Source organism: Pterocles gutturalis, unplaced genomic scaffold, assembly GCF_000699245.1.
Source record: "Pterocles gutturalis isolate BGI_N339 unplaced genomic scaffold, ASM69924v1 scaffold9880, whole genome shotgun sequence".
Classification (NCBI taxonomy): domain Eukaryota; kingdom Metazoa; phylum Chordata; class Aves; order Pterocliformes; family Pteroclidae; genus Pterocles; species Pterocles gutturalis.
The window spans coordinates 26,197-46,955 of record NW_010145955.1 but is presented as its reverse complement, the minus strand read 5'-3'; the positions used below and the strand labels follow the sequence as shown (position 1 = coordinate 46,955).

Here is a 20,759-nt window from a genome sequence, read left to right as displayed (position 1 = left end):
ACAAATTAATTTAATTAGTTATTGTTTGCTGAAGAGCTGGAACTACGCCAGGAGCCTCAGTCCAGTCTCAACCAACGTGTGTGTGTGCCGTATAAAGAAACTGGATCTGAACCTAGAGGCAGGTGTGAGCAGAGCTGAACAGACATGAATGCAAAGGCTGGGCAGACCTGCTCATAGTCACTGTCAGAAACACAAGCCCAGACTTGCACCCAGGTGCTGTGGGCAGAGCAGTGGACTTAAACAGCTCTCCTAATTCGGGGCGCTGTGAGCCCCTGGTTAGAAACCCAGCACAGCTGGGAGCATTGCAGGTGCTTTGAATTCTTCTTTCTGGAAACTGTGGAGCATGTTCCAATTTCCAGTAGCTGTATTTCTTTATTATGAAGGGTATGAACATAACAGGGTACAAGAAATATCTGAGAGTGTGAATTTAGGCATGACACAGACAGAAATTTCCCCTTCAGCTTGTTGGAGGTGACAGAGGACAAAATCTGGGCTCCCAAAGCCACGGGTGAGAGGGAGCCAAAAGGAGCTGCCCTGTATTGGGACTGGTGTATAATACTCTATATCTGGACATACACCTATGCAGCAGTCTCGGAAAAACACAGTTTTTCTTTGCAGACCTCCATCCATAGTTTTTGACTTCCTGGCATCTGTAGATATGGCTGAGAAATGTCAAAGGGGATGGGGTGTCAGCACATGTACAGCAGTGATTTGCACAAAGCAAGGAGACAAATATGTAAACGTACCCTAATGGAGCTGGAATTGTATTAGAGTTTATCTACACAGTGGTGCTTTAAATGCATAAGTAGCCACTTGTGGTGTAATACAGACATTGTTATAGCAATATGGAAGTGCTTAGACCTTCAGTGTGGGGTCCCACCCTCACCTAGCTGTTTATGCCTGTTTCCGGTAGCAAATCTTTGTGGCTTAAAAACAGTAGCAACCGCTGTTCTAAACACAACAGTTTTAATCTCAACTCAGAGAGCTGTGCTACACTAGGAACCTTTGCTGGGAGCAAACTTGTGATTGAAACAGCATCTAAAGTGTTTGAAAGTGCTCTAACCTGGGGATGTACCTGGGTGTCTTGCTGATTTTAACTTTGGTTTGGTTAGCATGATTCCTGACATCAGTGTAATGTTGTCTGGGTTTTTTTTCTCATAGGTTGTCTGGATTAACTGGCTCTCATTCAGAGGGAACTTGACAGATCTATTTTGCTTCCGTTGAACCTCTCCACTGCACGTCGTAAAGATTTCCTAGGTCCAGAGGCTGCATGAAAGGCAACTGAGCAGCGCGAAAATGTGACTGGCAAGAGACTCCAAGCTTTCTGAAGAGGAATTGTCTTCTGATCAGTCTATAATTTAAAAGTATAACTGAAGCATGCATAATAGTTAACCTGATAGGGAAAAAATAAGGCTTTCTCATTAATTTGGACTGCCAAAAAAGCAATCACCCGAAGCTTCAAAATGAGTGCTTCGTTAATCCCAAGCAAGTCATTTTATGCCCAGGACAACCTCAGCGAAATAAAAAATAATAATGAAAGCATAGTGAGTGTGGGGGATACCAATGCCAACCAAATTGTGGCAAAAGTTCGAACTACTGAAGAGGACGTTAAGAAACGTGATTTGACAGATGAGAGTGGAAATATACTCTCTGGAGGATCAGAGAAAGTTACTCATCTGAATACAGAGCAGAATAAACTTCTGACCTTCAAAGACTCTCAGAGCTGTCACACCAATGTACAGGAAAGTAAGCTGACCTCCACCACTAGCAGGGAAATGGGTAAAGATTGTAGGACCAGTGAAGCTAAGGATATATCAAGGCATATCAGGATTAGCCGAGGACAAAGTCTGTCCAATTTAAAAAGCAGCACAAATGATGCCAACCTGGAGGTTATTTCCAAAGGTGATGTTGACTTCACCCAGAACTTTTCTAAGGGTAAAATGTCCAGGTCTGTGGAGATGGAGAGAATAAAAAGGCTTTCTTTGGGAAGATCAAGTAAATTTTCTCCTCAATCTGAAACATTTGCAAAAGACTGTGTTGGTCGTGTGTCGTGTAAACGTCTGCTTTCTGCATCATTGGACTCTATTGACAGGTCGCACCATTTGATAGGAAATACAGAGAAATCACAAAAAACATCCACGGATCATTTTCTTGGGATGGTGTTCCATCCGCTTGACAATACCTCAGAGGAAAATATTTTGTTTTATTCCAAACCATCTACCTCAGGGAACAAGAAAATAAGTAAACCAGAAAATGTACCAAATGTTAACAGTGAAAGCACACTGCATACTTCTCGTTCTCAACATTCATCTGTTAAGCCCAATGAAATTGCTAGTAAATCAGAAGCACAATTAGGTCAGGGTGATAAAAGTAAAAAAGTGGAGCTTAAGACTGCACCGTCTCTACCATCTAAAAATATGTGTCAACAAAAGTTTGAGAGAATTATGCTGGTAGAGGTGCTGGGATGTCAAAAAGATGAAAATACATCAACGCAGGAACAGAAAGGTTCTGGCTCTGACACACCAAAATTTCAAGCATCCCATTTTCAAGACACCTGTAATAAAGTAGAGGATCCATTTTCAAACCAGACGGTAACGTGTCCTGATGATAAGTTGCCAAGTGATACTGTCACCATCAGTGGGGAAGGGAGAGGAGGCAACAACAGTGACAACGGGGCAACTAGCCAGGTTGGTGAGGAATATTTTACTGTCAAAGAAGTGGAAACAATATTCCCACTCACTTGCGATAGTAAATCCAGTGGCAAAGTGACACCTAGAAAAAGTGAGAATTTACATGATGTTGACGCAGGTTGTGCTGAAGCAGTTGGTGAACAGATATCTCTTATACATAACATTAATCTACCTGACAGAAAACCCTTGAAAGTTAATGAGAATAAACTGATGCTAGTCAAAGGAAGTACTGAGGATGCTGCTGTGCCTGCTTCTGATCTCTCAGATCAGCCTGAAGCGTGCAGTACAGAGACAGTGTCAAACCTGCAACCTGACAACCACGACAGTGATGAAGAAATCTTGAGCTTTTCAGTTCCAAGTAAAAAGACAGCTAATGCACAGAAAAATCCTCCAGACAAAACACCAGAGACCTACAAGGTTTTGTCAAAGGCTGATGCCTTTTTATGTGTCCCAACCCCTGTTCACCCAGTGGCAACACTGGACATTAATAGTCAGCCCACACTATCGAACAGTAATTTGAAGGACCTTTATGCACTTCATGTTGACAAACTCTCACCCTCCTCAGCGCTACCTCCCATTGACAGTACGCAGTTGTTAAATATATCCCCTAAAGTGCCTATCAAGACTGCTTGTAGCAGCGCCATCCCAAAACCTATCCTGGTCCACTCCAAGGGCTCCCTTGCAGATAAGGTGGATGTGGACAGTGACTGCAGTGAAAAGCTGGAAGAAAGCATCGAGATGAAACCTGCCATACCCAGGCCCAAACCCGTGAGACCTAAAATCATCACATACATTAGAAGAAACCCTCGTTCAATAGAGCAGCTCAACCCTTCGTTTGCACCGGCAGGGTTGCCCTTTGGTACCCCTGCGTGTGGCATGCCAATCTCTACGGAGCAGAAGGCGTCCAATGGAGGGGAGGCGAAGCCTGCCAGCGTCCTGTATGACAAATTTAAACCTGATGTCCAGAAACCAAGACTCTTCAGTTCTGGCCTGGTGGTGTCAGGAATTAGGCCCCCAGGCCATCACTTTGGTCCAATGAGCGAGAAGTTTCTGCAGGAGGTAAGGAGGCAGCTTTGACAGCCTCTTTTGTATGCCAGGTGGTGATCATTTGCTTACTTGTTGCTGCCAGAAGTTAGTTCTCAAACCTCAAATAAGAAGTAAATCCTAAATTAAGGCAATGTGTGAACATTAGAAATAAACATACTTAACCGTTTCTGGCACTCACCCTGTTGCAATGTCTGATCTGTGACTGGAAGTTGTCACTGTATTCCTCCAATATTTTCCAGCAAACTTTCACCTGCTAGTAGTATAAATAGGGATGTTTAGAAAGGAAAAGACATACTGTTTGAATTTATTCATAAATGGAATTTCTTTTTTTCCCCAAAGAATAGCTTTGGGAAATGAATGTACTTTGCCCACAGAGACTTTTTCTCCTTAATGGGAAAGTTGTCCAGTTTTTACAGCTAGAGGTCTAAACTAATTCCTTTCTGTTTAGCTGTACTGAGACCCAGGGACTATCAGAGCTCTCCTTAGATTATATATATCATACAGTAAAATATTTACTTTTGACTCATTTTAATGCTGTGTGTTATATTGAACTGCACCTCAAATAAGAAATCTCCTTTCCCTGGAAAGCCTTCCTGAGCAGCCAAAAGGTGATGGAAGTCCCTCTGGCCAATTCTGGCTCCTGATATCTCATTGTGTTTCCACCTTGATAAATTGGGCAGGAGTCTTGGTTCCCTGAAATCCCTGCAGGGAGGTGAACATAGTGGCAGAAGGCTGACCTTGCTTGGAAGGTGGAGATGGGACAGGGGAGAGGGAACTACATTTGGGTCTGTGATGTGCCCTTGCATCTGCTGCTTTGGGACCTGTGGTAGCTCAACAACCGAGTTTTTTATATAAATACTTAAGATAATACAAGTTTATTTAATTTGAACCAGTCTTTTAAGAAAAAAAATAACTACTGTTTCTTTTGCTGTGTGTCTTGTGGTGTTACTGAGGCTATTTTAATGCCTGCCTCATGCTACATACAATATTTATGCAAGGAAGCAGCACTGAAATAACAAATTTGGTGACAGTGTTAACAATCACAAGTCAGCAAATACTAAAATTAAGATACTGTGTGTGATTATAGATTGGCCCGTATGGAATGTTAACAGGCAGTGTACTGAAGTGATCATGGATTCTTGTTTTCCAAAGAGCACCATCTCATCCCAAACACAGAAAGGACGGTGCTTGCTGCCCTTTCCCCTCTACCTTCAGTTTCCAAATTAATCAGAGGGCTGGAGCACCTCCCCTATGAGACCAAGCTGAAAGAGTTGGGGTTGTTCAGCCTGGAGAAGAGAAGGCTCGGAGGAGACTTAATAGCAGCCTTCCAGTACCTGAAGGGGGTCTACAGGAGAGATGGGGAGGCACTCTTTATCAGGGGAGTTAGTGAGAGGATAAGGGGTAATGGGTATAAGCTAAAAGAGGGTAAATTTAGACTAGACATTAAGAAGAAATTTTTCACTGTGAGGGTGGTGAGACACTGGAACAGGTTGCCCGGGGAAGCTGTGGATGCCCCATCCCTGGAGGTGTTCAAGGCCAGGCTGGATGAGGCTTTGAGCAACCTGGTCTAGTGGAAGGTGTCCCTGCCCATGGCAGGGGGGTTGGAACTTGATGATCTTTAAGGTCCTTTCCAACCCAAACCATTCTATGATTCTATGAATTAAATACCCCTCTGAGTGCCATGAGCTACCAAAAATGGGAAGGTGCTGTCTCAGACAGGAGACTCCAAGGCAAGGCCTGGAGAACTCTCCAAGGAGGACTTGAGGGCTACATTCGTGCAGTGGGAAGCCTGCAGGGCTGCTTCACCTGCCTGCGCTGAAAACCATGTAGCGCAGCTCGGACAACAATCTTGGGTCAGGTGTGAAGGCAGTCCAGATGTGCTTAGGGACTGCATGCATAACGGAATTAAATTGAGGTTAAATGGGCAGCCTTGCCTGTGGCATTGGCAGTTCGTTCAGTGCTTTTCTTTGGAACTTCAGCATGGTGTAGAGGTAGATCTTTCATGCCTGACTTCGTCCAAAAATATGGTAAAAAACCTCTCAAAGTGAAATGCTTTAAAAATCCAGTCATTGTCCAGGGCAGATCGCTGCTATCCACATGCTTCGGTCACAGCGTGGGCTCCCCATCTCAGCATGGACAGCCTCTGTCGGAAGTAACAGAGCAAACCGTGGGACCCAAAGGCTGTAGCCATGCTAGTGAACTGAACAGTGGGAGGACACAACCTCCAATGCTCACACAAACTTTACTGCTGGACTGGGAGCATGCTCACCAGCTCAGTGTCCACCTCTGCCAGCGTATGCTCACACAGAGGCTGTTCCCAAGGACCAGCGTGGATGAGTGTCAGGGTCTGACCAAACTAGCAGCAAATACCATGCAGCCACTCACTCACGCTACCCCCTCCTGGGGATGAGGGATAGAATTAAAAGAGTAAAGACTCATGGGTTGAGATAAGAACAATTTAATAACTAAACTACAATAATATTGAAAATAATGTTGATAATAATAGTAATATATACATATACACAAATGAGTGGTACACAGTGCAACTGTTCACCACCTGATGCCCAAGGCTCAGCCCGTTCCCAGCTAATGGTCCCAAAGCAGGGAGAGTCTCGAAGCCGCAATCCTGGAAAAGATAAGAGCCCAAGAAAACAAGAGCCAACTAAGACACAGAGAACTTCTGGACAGATGCTCATCTATATACTGGGCATGAAGTGCATGGTATGGAATATACCATTGGCCAGTTTTGGGCTCAGTCCTAAACCTGAGGTCGAATCCTATGCTAGTAATTGGGGCTGTGCTCTCTCCCAGCTTCTCTTGCACCTGCAGACACTGGTACAGCAGAGAAGCTGACAAGTCCTTGACTGTCCTGGCAGCAACTATAAACATCAGTATGTTATCAGCCTTCTCAGCACAAATCCAACACACAGCCTCTTACTAGCTTCTATGAAGAAAGTTAACTCTGTCCCAGCTGCAAGCAGGACAAGAAGACCAGCCTGGTCTGCGGAGTGAGAGTTTACCCATATGGATATGGTCCATGCCTTGTCAGACAGTGCTCCTTGGCTCACTTTATTCACTACTTTATAGCTGCTGCCGAGAGCCCTGGTTCCAGCAGGGTCTGTAAGGTGGTCTGCTGACACCAGCTCTCCTTCCTGCCTCTGCAACACTGCTCCTGCCCTTTTCAACCACCTCCTTGGGTCTGTTCCTCAGCACAGACATCTTTCTGCTCCAGAGAGTATTGAGCCTGTTGAAACAAAAGGCCTGTAGGGGAAAAAAAGATAGGAGGAGTTGTTTTATACATAGTCAAACCAGCAATTTCCCCCACAAATCTTAATATCTGAACTGCCTGAACCAACGTTGCCAACTATTTTCCCAAATAGTTGCCTGAAGCATGCACTTGACAAGAAAACTCTTGCTTGAGGCATTAATATTTGACAATGTTATAAACAAAGTAACATGAAGGAAGGTGTTGAGCATCCTTACTTGTTGGCTGTGCTGCCAGCTCTGCTTGGGACTACCCAGCCTGTGGAAATTCCTGTATATTCCAAGTATTTGCTGCAGTCTTTCTATCTCTTTTTAGGAAATTCATTAAGTGGGATGAGTGGGGAATGAGCAGACAGCCACACACAATAATACTCTGAGCTGAACTTCTTTTTAGTTGACAGACTGTAACAGATCTTTTCTTTGAAAGCCCCTCATACAAAAATCTAATACAGGATGATAACAGGTCTCATATTAATCCAGATCTTTCTGAAGATCTTTAAAATGGCCTTATAATCAATAATTGCACGATTCTATTGAGTTAAGTTGAATTATACACTTCATGAATTCATCTTTAAATAGAAAAGAAAAAGGAGTGTATCTCCATAGCAAGTTTATGTCCCCCAAAATTGGGCTCTTCAGGAGATGACAGTTGAGTAAATCCTTCTCACTTATCTCAGCTTAAGATGTTTTATGCTTGTGATTGATTGGTTTTGTGTGCATGTTTGTTGATTTTCTGTGTTATTTGTAGCATACTCTCAATAAAGAAAACAATGAGGTGACTGAAGGTTTGGCTAAGCTGACACAGTTTATAAAAAAATAATGGTTTCTATATCTAAAGATCTTCTCTCTTCCTTATACTGAAGTACTTGACATTGGTGTGTTCACTGCCAGTTAAGTATGAAATTATAGGAAGTGTATTGTGAAATCTAATTGAAATAAATTCATCAGGGAGAGAAAAGATAACTGAATCTTACTGAGGAAAACAGCCTCATATCCAGAAGCCAAACATCTCCTGCAGTCCAAGCCTAGAGAATCATCTATACAGTAAAAACCTGCATCCTAACTTGTAGAAATAGGTCATAGGAGTATAATAAAAACCGAAGCAGCAAGATCTAATGGCAGGAAATAGGACTGCAAACAAAGGAAAAAATACAGAGCAAAAAATATAATGCTCAGTGTTTGTTACATCTGCCCTCCTAGTTCCTGTGCAAAGGCCTCAAATATTCTATATTTAATAGTTTAAGGTCAATCTTGTCTCTTTTAGCATATTAAAGATTTCCTAAATTAGGATTAAAGCTCTTAAAGCAGCTAGGATCAAAGCTTGTATAGCCAGTGTTGAAGTGCACACTCTAAATGCTTATAATTGCTAAATAGAAATTGATTTGGCATATTATATGCATCATAACTTACAGCAGAGTTAATTAATTGGCAGTTACATTTCTTCCTAGGTAGCCTATGGCACTTTTTTGATTAATTTTTAAACAAATTTAGTTCAGGTTTCCTATTTCCTAAGCCCTTTTTTTCCTCTGGCCTAAATAGGATGCACTGAAAAATATTCATAGCTCCTTTCTAGATTATGATGATTTTACATTTTATACGAGAATGGTAATGAAGTTGTACTCTGCCCCAAAGAGCAAATGATTCTTTGCAAATGAGAGAGATGGAAGGTACTGACATTCCTCTGCGCCCTCATCTCGAGTCACGAAGCAGCACAGAAAGGTGGGAGTCAGAGCCCAGCTTGATTGTAGAAGGGTGCAAGGGCTGAATTGGGGAACCGGGTCATTCCCTGACTGCAAGTTCCCTGGTAACTGCCAGTTTGCTGGAAGTATTTCTAGCTTGGGACTCACTGTGCTGTCCTCACAGTATACACCCATTCCAATACTGAGAGATTTGTCACTGTTTTTAGAAAAGCAGCATCTATTTGTGATAAACAGTAGATGGTTCACATCTGCAAATTTGCTTCTTTTCTCCAATTGAAATGGAGGAGCTGGGTATTATAGCTCTGATTTGGAATATTCAACAGCCCTATGAAAATGTGATGTACAGAAATATGCCCACCTCCACAAGCAGGTCTATTTTCAGGACCTTCAAGGGCGCAGATTACAATGAACATTGTGCAGTAAGAACAGTAGAGGGTTTTTTTTTCTCACACAAACTATTTGACAATAGCATTTCTCTGATAAAATGAACTTAAAATACCTTCAGCTTTATTTTTAACTGTCTAAGTTAAAACTGACTTCCCTCAAAATTGTATCTCACTAAGAGCATTTTAAATAACCCTTCTCCCTCTGTAAATAATATCACCTTTCAGGACTTAAAAGTAACTTCATTTTCACTAGTTGAAGTCTCTTGTTTGTTTTCTTTTTGGGAAGAGATCAGTTCTGTCTTTGGGTTTGGTTGGGTTTTGAGACTGTAATGTGTGTATTTGTGGAGAGCAGTTCATGTCGTAAGACCATCACTTTTTGCAAGTGTTGATTAGTCTGCAGTGCTCTGAAGCCCAGATTCACAAGGAGGGAAAATTAGCCTTTATAAGCAATTTAGACCTCTGTATTTTCTGGATTTATTGATTTATTGCATAATATCTGTGTTAATGATTTTTCTGTAGGTTGGGGAAAGGCCTGCGAAAGACGAATTTTGCCCTCCACCATATACTCACTATGAGGTCCCACCAAGTTTTTATCGATCTACCATGATACTCAAGCCACAGTTAGGACTGGGTGCAGTGTCCAGGTTACCGTCGGCAAAGAGCAGGATTCTTATTGCAAGTCAACGGTCTTCAGGTGGCTGTCTCCATCAGCAAGGAGAAGTAACAAGTGCTCCCAGCCTCTATCATCCTGATTCCTCAGGTAAAGTATGAAGTTTTTTACCTTTCCTTTAACTATGGTCACCAATAGGATTTTTTTTTCAGACAGAAATATCACAAAATGAGCAGCATCTTGACCTGATACTACAAAGCTCCAACAGCAGTCTTTGAGGTGTGTCTTTTTATCCTGTGGCAAGGCTGACTAGGGAGTCTGGGACTTGCACAAAGGTTGTTTAACAGGTCTTTGTCAAGGAAAGAGAATCAATTTCAGTGATAATTCTAACTGTGCTCTTTTTTCTCTTCCTCCTTCTTGTAAATGCCTGGAAAATCTTTGCTTTTGTCCTGAAGAAGATAAGGGGACATTTTCTTCCATCAGAAGGCCCCATTGTTCAATCTGAATATGACGTCCCCCACCATGTTGTGCTCTGAAACCCTGGGCAGTGTTTAGATGTGCCAGCAGCGCCCTTGATTCTCTGAAGCCCTCGTATACGCCTCTTTGGAAACAGCATTTCTAATTCCTTTTTCTTCCCAGCTACTGCCCAGCTCAGCATGACCCTGGGCAGAATTAGAAGGGAAGAGAAAAGCAAGATGAGAGTCAGAAGGAGAAGTGCGCGGTACTACAGAGAGAGATAGTAATTACTTCTACAGGACACTCCTTAGCAGCCTGGAAAAGCTTGGAGGATTTAACAACATGCATTTAAGCAGCAGCAATTTCAGAGACAACTGAAAACCAGTCATTGCCAGAGTGAAACATAGCAGCTGTTTAATAGCCTACAAGTCTGCAGAGTTTTTTTTAAAACACAGTCATAAGGGATAAAGTTAAATAATGACTTGGGGTTATATGGTCCCTCCTCTTGCCCCAGGATGGGATTTCTTCTGATAGATGTTTATTTAACCTGTTCATGAATAAATATTTATAAAAACCTTCAATATTGGATTCTGCAGCCTCTGAAAGCAGGCTGCTCCAATGTGTTACCTGCTTTCAAGTTAAAAATTTTCCCTAGTGTTTTGCCTAATCCCCTTTGATGCAGTTTGCTTCTGTTTCTACCTGGAGTAGATGTGAGTTCTTCTCCTTGCTGGTATTTGAAAACTATTATTCTCTTTCCCCGTGTCCATTTTTCCATACTAAGCTGCAGAAGAAATTTAGAGGTGGAATGGAAATGGGTCAAAGTGTCTTGACTTACCCTGAGAGAACAGTACCAGTCAGCAATGCAGGTTGCTAGGATTTGGGGTTTATCAGAAAATCAAGGTTCTCTGTAATAGAGTGCCTCTTGCCACTCTCCTTTACTATTTGACCCTGCATCTGAAGTTTATCTGTGCTGGTTTATCAGAAGATGACTAAGTTCAGCTGTGTGTGACTTCTGAGACACTCCAAGCTTGCACGCTGGGCAGTAAATACCAGTTCAGCCTTGTAAGTTGAGTTCAGTCAGCACTAAACATGGATATACAGGTGCAGAGCAATTAGGTCATATTTTCCATTTAAATGAAAGTGCAGGAGGCTGCAAGTTCAGGATATGAGTAGGGTAAGCCGTTGCATAATAGGAGCCAGTCTGGGACACAGAGGAATATACGAACTGGGCCTATTAACAAATCCATTGTCTTTTATGATGCTTGGAAATGAACGTTGCCTTGATTTTTATTTATCCAGCTTAATTATCCTGCATCATTGCATCAACAGTATCGGCCCATCAGTCCTACTTACTGCCTGTAATTCTGACTTTGAAAAGGCCAGTGAAAGAGAAGCATACATGAGGAAGTTACGCTAACTATTAGTATGATTCTTATTCCACTAAAGCGTGTATTTCCTGAAGTTTTCCCAAAGTTTTCCTGTTTCTCAAAAGTTGGGGTTTTTTATCTTAGCACCGATTATTTCTTAGACCTTGTCTGCTTTGGAGGTGAAATTTAATTCATAGCTCTCCATAATTTCCTTCCCATGACTGTTATTTTGCTTCTTTCTCTCTAGTCTATTGATACCTCGCTGTTTCAAAGATGCTATTAAAGATAACTCATGGTAGTCCAGTAATCTGTCTGTCGTCTCTTTCAGGATCCCGAAGTATGTCTCATCTGGTCTTTGGGCTCTGACTGTTTTTATTGATTTTAAATTACCCAAGACTTGTCCTGGAGAGGTTGCTAATGTCTCTGGTTTTTCACTGTCCACCCCAGGACACATTGTTTTCACTTCTGGCATCTCACCTTCCATTTTCCTTGCAAGATGAAGAACATGTTTAATTTTTCTGCAAAAGTTGCAAAGTATTTCCCATTTCTTTCTGTTGATTTAGTGCCTCCCTTTATTGATCTGTCATGTATTTCTGATATCTTATATTAGTTACTTTAAATTCTTTTATTTTTGGCATTGTATTTCCAGCTATCCATTCAAGATTGGCTTATAATCACCTTTTCCTTGTACAAAGCCTTTTTCCTTGTATACCTCAAATGACTTAATCTTTTTCTCGGCAACAGATAACTTCATAAGTCTGCATACCAGTCTTTTCGTCTTTAATAATTTCTTTTAAGAAGAATGAATCACTCACGAAAGAGGATGAACTGACAGCAGACAGGACAAGACTGGTGCAGGAGTGGAAGGAGAGCATAGAACTGGTTCCTGTGGCTCTGTCCACACCAGTGCACAAACACAGACCAGAGATGGGTCCCTGGTTGCCGTGGAGGGGCTGGATGGGACATGCAGAGCTGGTGTCGGCCTGACTGGAGGGGCTCAGGGCAGGGTCAGGCACCATCTAGCCAATGGTTTTAAGATACCCGACGTGACTTTCAGCTTTCTGTCATCCGCTTTCCCTTAATTTGGCCATTAGTTGTGGTGTTAAATTTTCAGTATTGGCTTTGATGCAGTATTTGAGAAACAGGATTAAACATGGCTTTGGTACAGTCATATTTACAAATATAAGCAAATGAAATGCTTGAGCATATGGTCAGTGTACTGGAAGCAGTGCTGGTAAGCCCCTTGCTCACACATGTTGTGGAGTGTGAGGGCTTGGCTGACTGCAGCAAAAGCAGCTGGGGACTAGGAGGTATATTTTTTTTCTCAAATATACCAGTCCTGCCTTCAAGACTGCTAATCAGCATGTCTTGCAGCTTGATCCTGAGCTTTTAATCCAGTTTCTAATCCTAGTGATTTCAGTCCTGCCCTGGGGTAATGGAAGCAGAAGGATGTAGCCAGTTGCCATCCCATGACAAAGCGTGCAGTACCACGGAGGCTTTTAAACTGAAACCCCCATGGCACAGTATCAAGGACAGAAACAGTGCCTCATAATGAGGATTTTATTCCCCTTTGCCATGCCATTCATAAAGTATCAGTCTGCTTAAGGAGCACTGATAAGCTGAGTGGTTTGGCCCATGTGTGATAATAATACTCATAAAACTGACTCTAAAGTAATTGATAATTAAATCCCTGAACGGCTGCAATGGACCGCAAGTACTACAAGTACATTAAGGGTTTCATTAGTTTTAAGACACACCAGGTAGAAAGTAAAATAATAATGAATGATCCCAGAAGTGTGATCTCCAAGTGTGATGCCTAAACTGTGACTGGAGCAGTGATCCCCCTTCATCTGTAGGACATGGCGCACATGTCTTGGCACCAGCTGCAAGTTCCTGATTAAGCAGTGCTGCTCCTTAGGTGATGCTTTGTCTTGGATGGGTCAGGCAAGCAGCCTGACTGTAAGAAAAAGCGTTCTGCACTGTAGGTAAGATAGGAAGCCATTGAATTGTGATGTATTTAAAAGTGCAATAGTGTCTCCAAAAGCTTAACATTTGTTTATTTTATGTAGATTGAGTTTGCTCTTTCTATGGGAGACTTGTAATTCAAAACAAGCGTTGAAGGATACTGTGTCTATAACATATAAATCATGAATATGTTTTCCTTGGTTATAAAGACTTCTTGGAGCAAACATGTTAGGATTTGCATTAATTAGCTGATTATTTTGATGGGATTAATGTCTGATTTTGAAGAGTGTAGCAGATATAATCGTTAAAACTTCATTTAATTCTCATAATTAACTTCACTTAATTCTGCATTTTTCAGTAGTATTTATGGTATTTTTTTCTCAAAGACTGAGTTAATTAAATGTTTCCTTATCACCTCTTGGTGTATTAGATGCCAGTCCTATGGATCTAGCAGTTCCTCTCATTTCTGAGGAAGTCAGCTCTGGTTGAAGCTACAATTTATATATGTTTCTGATTTACACAGACATGCACAAATCTATAAAGTTATTTGTGTATTTGCATATGTATCGTGTATTTCATCATTAATGCTACAATACGTCTATAGTTTTCTCCTGCTAGGAAAGCTTTGCTTTCACATTTATTCTCAGGAATACCTAATACTTGAACAAGTAGATGAGATCTGATGATAGAAAGGGGGTTTTGAGGTTACTTCCTGAACTGTTGCATTACTGCTACTCCAGCTGTGAGCTTATTTTATAGGTTTGCAGTCTGAGGTACTTGGATTTGAGCTGGCAAACTTCTTAATTTTTTAAGGAAAGAGATGACAAGGGGAGAATTTAGAGAGGAAAATATTCTCTGTCCCCTTCTAATCTGCAGTGCTTTCAGTTGGCACAGTCTGCTTTCTTTGGGAGAGCAATCTGACTGTATTTCATAAAGAAAAAAATGAGTGCTTCAAAGGAAGATACATACTTCTTCAGAGTTTTGCTAAGGACATTATCACCATTCTTAAGACACAGACATATGCCACCTCTCTGCTCCCAACAATTGTTGCCTCTTCAAAGAACCAAAATGCGTTTTATGAGAAGGGTTGTGTAAATGACTGTTGCACCAAATTGTCAGTTGTAAGAGGGGTGTCAGTACCATCTGGGTGCAGCAGCAGGCAATTGCTCCATACCCTACCTCCTCCCTGGTGAGAGGCAAACACCGTGGCTGGCTGGGCACCCGCAGCGCTTCTGAGCAGCTGATGAGTAGCAGCTGGGCAGATGAGACGTGGCTCCGGTGCACAGAGAAGTGCTCTTGCTGCTCTGGGCTTTCAGTGGAAACCACAGAGAGTGCAGCTCAGGCACTGATGATTCCTGTGCTGGATGTGTCTGTGGGATACTGCTGCTTTGCACATCGGCTACAAAGCGAACACAGACTGTTGCAGTTTGTGTGAAGTGTGAGCTGACAAATTCTTGGGGTGGTGTGAACGTGCTAACCAGCCTGGGGTTGCCTGGGAGCTGGGAAGGCATAGAGCAGCTTTTTGGGTGTTTAAATCTGAAGTAGGAGATGAGCTTTACCTACTGTACAACAGTGGACTGACTGATCAGAAATTAATTCATGTGCAGCAGAGACCACTGATTTGCCTTTGGAATGGAACTGCCCTGGGCTTGGCAGTATTTGGATGAGAGACCATCAGGGAAGCTGGGTACAACCTGCTCTCTGCTCTTTAGGTGTATATCATGTAACCCTCTGTTTTAAAGCCCCTTTCCTGGGGTCTTGTTCAGAGAACAGGTTTCTTATTTGGGCAATTTGTTTTTAATCTCCAGAGGTATCAAAGATTGTTTTAACTCTGAGGTGGGTTAACTCTGCCTGTACTCTCTCTGATAATACCTTCTGTAACCTTGCAGGTAACTTCTTTGCCTCAGATTCCCCAATATGAAAAAAGGATAATGATGATCAGAGCACCCTATAAAGGGAAGTGAGATCTCTGAGAGAAAATGACACCTAATGATTAAAGTTTTGAGGGAAATGCTTGTCAAAAAAAAAACAACCCCGAACACCACAAGAAAACAAAGGCTTGCCAAGGATCCAGGAATTGTGAGCAGAGCTGAAGTCTTGAACTGTTTCTCTTTTTCATAAGAACAAATCTGTGTAACTCATTTCTTTAACTTTTCGTTCATTTCAACTAAAATCTATTTCAGAGTTCACCGAGAAGTCACATGAAAGTTGCTCTTTAGTTATACATGTGCAGGGAGATGTGATTCATGTGCAGTGGGGATGCATAAGAAGTCTAGCTCAGACTTTTCTTAAGGAAGGCTCCCCAGGCACATCTGGTTTGCATCAATCAGTTGCTACCTCAAAATGTTTTCATGTTCCTAGATCGGAACAGCTTGAAGTGTCATAGAAAATTGCTTGTGTGCTGTACAGACAACAATACTTGATTCTATAATTAGCTTCAGGCAGTGAGACAGTTGGAAAGGTTTTTTGCCAATTTTTAAGCTTATTTTGGCAGATTTTTATTAAAATGAAAGCTGCTCATTAAAATAACTTTTTAACTCCCAGACCTTGTTTGCAGAAATGCTTCTATGCTTCTAAGAAATAGAAATAAAGGAAGAACATGCATCATAAAACTTGATGATATTTAGAACAGAAAATATGTACAATAATTTGATGTCTCATGTGTTAATGAGAAAGAATACACAAGATGACGTAGCTTTAAGGATTTGAATGCATCCCTAATGGGGATAATGTCCTGCCCCCGGGTCCTCGTGATACAGAAGAGCTGGATTACAAAAAAGAGAAGTGAAAAATAATTTAAGTATGCCGAGAAGTTCAAGGTACAAAATATTGTTAGTTCAGGGGAAATTTGAATTGAAGTCACAAACTGAAATGCACATGGAAGTGTGAGAAAATACACTGAATCCTCTGCCCAGGTCTGTGAGAATGATTTTGAAGAAAAGGTAGAGATGGCTGAGCAATTTGTCACCGGAAACCTTCTGTTTTTAAGGAAATTCTTCTTCTTTGGTGACACCTATGGTGCTTGGTGTGCTCCAGGCTGCAGGCGCTTAATTGCACAACAGTGCAGAGAATGGACAGCTGAGGGTTGGTGTGGGCACCCCTGTGATTGAGCTAGGGATGTGGGAATCCTAGGTGAACCTCACCATCCTAGGGCAAGTGCATTTCAAATGCTTTTTAAATAAAACCATTTCTAACCACTTCCCCTCCCCCCCCAGTGGAATTTCCCCTCTTCTGCCACAGGAAATTTTTAGAGCTCTTTGCTCCCTCCACCTCAATTTTCAGAAGTTCTTAGGAAAAAGGAATCTTGACTCAGTTTGGTGGAGGCTGATGGCACAGGCCTTGCTCTTGCATTGTTTGGAAAAAAAACCCACAAGGAACAGTCCTGTACCTTCTCCCTGCTGCCACTGACCTGAGTGGGTTCTTTTCTCTTGCAGCTCTTTGCTACAGGTACTTGCCTCTGTTTCAAATCTGGAGTCTACCTGGGCTTGGCCCTGTCACAGATGCAACTCAGGGACTGTTGCACACTGAGACTGAGTTGTGTGCCTTTTATCACACACGATTGCCCCTGTGTATTAGTCCTTTAGGTAGCTGGTGAAGCTGATGTTTGGCCATGCCCATGCATTAGCAAGTGTGCGGCTCTGCAGCCAGCTGGGTAAGCAAGATGGCCTGGCCCATCCAAAATACTGCTGAACTGTTTGTATCAGCATTGGTGGGGGCATGATGAGTCTAATTGTGGAAGAGAGAGAGCACAGGATCATCCTTCCATAGTAAAAGTGCAGTCTCACGGTGACATAAGCCCATCTGAGTCCCACCTTGTAGCAGCTGTCAATGCAGGAAGATGGTAGTCCTCTGAAATAAGAGATTCTGTCCAAGAGATGACTGGCATGTAATTTCTAGCATTCAGGTCTCTTAAAGACTTTCACTGGACATTTTTTCTTGTTCCTGCACGGAAATCAGTTAACGTGATTCACACTAATTGCAAGTTGTGCTGGTAGCACGGAGGGGAACGTTAAGATCAGGTTCTGTATTGCCTTGCTATGGATTCATTTAGATGGGGCATAAATGTCTCTGGCAGTGAGGAGGGAAAAGCTCTGGCATGATGGTGCTTCACAGATAACCATAAACTGCTGTAACAGACCACTGTCACAGCAATGCTGCACAAGCAGTAAACAGTGATAGAAAACATCAGTGCTTAGCCGTTCTCCATGCTAACGTGCCTTCACTGCTCTTCACCTGCACCTGGAGCACACAGCTACCTCTGAGCCCATTTTTACATAGTTCAAATAAAGCCAGATTCAGGATCAGAGTCCAATATTTTCCCTGTTGTTGCCAAAAAAGTCAATGGCGATTTTAACAGTTTATTGCACACTGTAGTATTTGTTATCTTCATTTGGATTGCTCTCCACAATATGTCCTCCTTCGGGCTGGCAAAGGTGCTGCAGTCAGACATCCATCTCCTTGTGTCTTAATAAAGGCCTCAACTTGTGAAAAGTGGGTACAAAAAATGAATTTTTAAGAGACTATAGTATATAGATAGAATATAAATGATTTTGTTCGTTGAGCAAGGAGCATTTTTTGATGTCTTCCACAGGAATGCATTTTATAGGATAACAAAACTCTTAGTAGCTTGTTGTTACACATACTTCTATTTCAAAAGAAAAGACTTAGTTCTGTTAAAAAAAGCTTAGTATTATTATTGTGATGAGGTACACAACTGTCTTTCAAAATCCCCATACCATCTTTTTGCTCAGAGGAGTTAGTCTTGTTTTCTATAAAGTCTTCTCAAAGTGTAATGCTTCATTAAAATTAATGAGGCTTTGACCTAGATAGTTTACAAAAGAATTAAATACTGTAATAATATGAAGACCATATTCTTACTGTGCCGTTAATTTCTGTTTTTTCTTTATATTATGAATGTTCACTTCTTCCTTTGAAGTATGTGTCAGGCTAATGCACAAAGAGTGTTCACCAAATAAGAATGGAACAGGGGTGACTTTGTGGCCTTTTCTGTCAGAATATGTTAATAGTTTTAATGCTGCCTTGTCTTCTAACCCACTGGTCCTGATTAAACACTCTAGCATCAGCCTTTGGATAACTTTGTTTTTTTGTTTTTTTTTTTAATATATGTTTTTGCTTCTTGGGATTCCACAAGGAACAGGAATCTGATATTGTCAAACCTACAAAGAGCTCTGTCCAAATCTTATGTACAGTTGAGAGGTCCAGATCCACTTCATATCCAGACCTTCCAATCAAAAGCAAACTCTAATATTTGGTCCTTGAAGACAATCCTGCCATGCTTGTGGACCTTTGATCCATGAAGACAATTTGGGGCATTTATGGACATATGTTCTAAATTTGCACAGAAAATTTTGCCTAGGGAAGAGCAGCAGAATATGGGTTAGGACACAAGCTATAGACAGGTGACTGGTTAGAGGTTGCCACAGGCAGACATGTCAGCTGAACTACTGTTGTTGCCTAAATTCATCTGCTATAAGCCTGCTATTGGCAGTTGGCTGAGACTTGGTTGATGTTATTCATGTAGACTGATGGTTTATAGCGAGGAGAAGTCCATCAGTGGAAATGGTTGGTGGTATGTTAAAAAAGTAAAAATTTACAGGTCATGTCCTTGTTTCCAGGCTTGGTGCAAGAAAAGGGTATTTTCTTTTAGCAAAATTTGAAAGAAGGACTTCAAAGAAGTGTTTTCTTTGATGGAATACAAAGAAGTCCTGTGTCCTTGAAGAGGATTGTTGGTGTTCTACAATAGTTTCCAAAATTGGAGGCTATGTTTGTCTCTGTGTATGAGTTTCTTTTAATTGCCACATAACAAATATGAGATTAGAAGGTGATGCAGCATTAAAGAAGATGACATTAAAAAAGATCTGAGCAGACTTGGATGACGTTACTTTGCTGGAAGTTTGAGTTATGCCTCATGGGTCCTTGCTGCATTTCACATTTTAAAAACTATTGCAACCTGTAATTGTTCCACAGAACTTCTTTTTAGTCTTTATACTGACTTCATGTGGCTGAGTGGTATAGGTAATGGTCAGTATATCCCAGTTTAGTTTATTTAATAAAAATGTCTTTCTTTTTCCTTCTTTCAGTTGATCCTAAGAAAAACTCATGTCCGAGTGCTGCAAAGTCAAATCTCCCCAAGCCCTGCCAGTCTGGACTTCGTCCTCCAGGGTATTCACGGTTGCCAGCAGCTAAGCTTGCCGCATTTGGTTTTGTCAGGAGCTCAAGCGTATCCTCAGTCTCCAGCAACCAGTCAAATGACAGCGCTCAGAGTGATCAAAGCAGGACAACCAACCGTAAGTCCAAAACGTGGCCTTCTTTCTGGGGGAATATTAAATAGATGTATTCCAGGATTGTCCAGACTGGAGTTTGCATCTAATTTAGGACTAATGTAACCTGTGCAGCACTCACATCTTCAGTATCTTGATCTTGCAGTGTATTTTTTAAAAATATTATTAGTAATAGATGAATAGGTGCTGAATGTACATTGCACATAGAAGGGGCTGGTTTCCCTGCTGCAGAGAAAAATCACATTAAGAGTGAACCTGAGGCATTTTTGTGTTTCGGTTTTACTTAGAATATCCCTTACAAGATGAAGTCAGTAAATAATCACAGTAAACTGTGTTTGGTAAGTATGTTGCAGCCACGTAGAACAGTTTAGAGCAAAGAATATCTAGAATGAGCAGCACAGTATTTCTCATCTGCTTTTCTTCTGCCTCTTAATATGCAGTGTAATAAACTTAGTTTGGAAATCTAATCAAACAATGCCAGTGATATAAAAGGGATCAGAACTGATACCGTAGCTATTGTCTCATCCTCCAGACTTGGAAAGATCCTGTGGCTGAAATGTCATTTCAAATCCTATTTTCTGTAACAACTGTTAATTTTATTAAGTACAAAATAATACCCACTGGATTGTGCAGTCCTTGGGAAGTGTGCATGTGCCCTGGGCGCAGAGCAAAAAGGGGGATTGAGGGATTTTCATGCCCATTTTTCTTTGAAGACTGGATTGAGCCTGAACTGTGTCAATATCAAAGCAAGTGCTGTCAGCCTGGGAGGGGTGCAGATAGCGGAGACCAGGTGATGTGAAGTGCCAGAGGGGAAAAGATGCTGCAGGCTCCTAAATCTTTCAGTGTTTGTATTAATTTGAAATAAATTAAAACAAATAAAATGAAAATAGTTAAAAAGTCACAAGGATTTTCTCCTTCCCTTTTATATCAGGTAATTGAAATGCCAAAGACTAATGTGTCCTGGGACTTCTA

The 20,759-nt window shown here is 41.6% G+C and overlaps 1 protein-coding gene across 1 annotated transcript; it reads left to right on the top strand.

Annotated features, from left to right (window-relative positions):
- Positions 1 to 1,463: 1,463 nt before the first annotated feature.
- On the top strand, positions 1,464 to 19,793 carry LOC104470576 (microtubule-associated tumor suppressor candidate 2-like; the record flags this gene model as incomplete). The annotated part of the gene is made up of 3 exons (XM_010085547.1): positions 1,464 to 3,749; positions 9,607 to 9,847; positions 19,587 to 19,793. Coding segments are annotated over exons 1-3 (2,734 nt in total), but the record flags the coding sequence as incomplete, so codon positions are not given.
- Between the last annotated feature and the right edge of the window lie 966 nt (positions 19,794 to 20,759).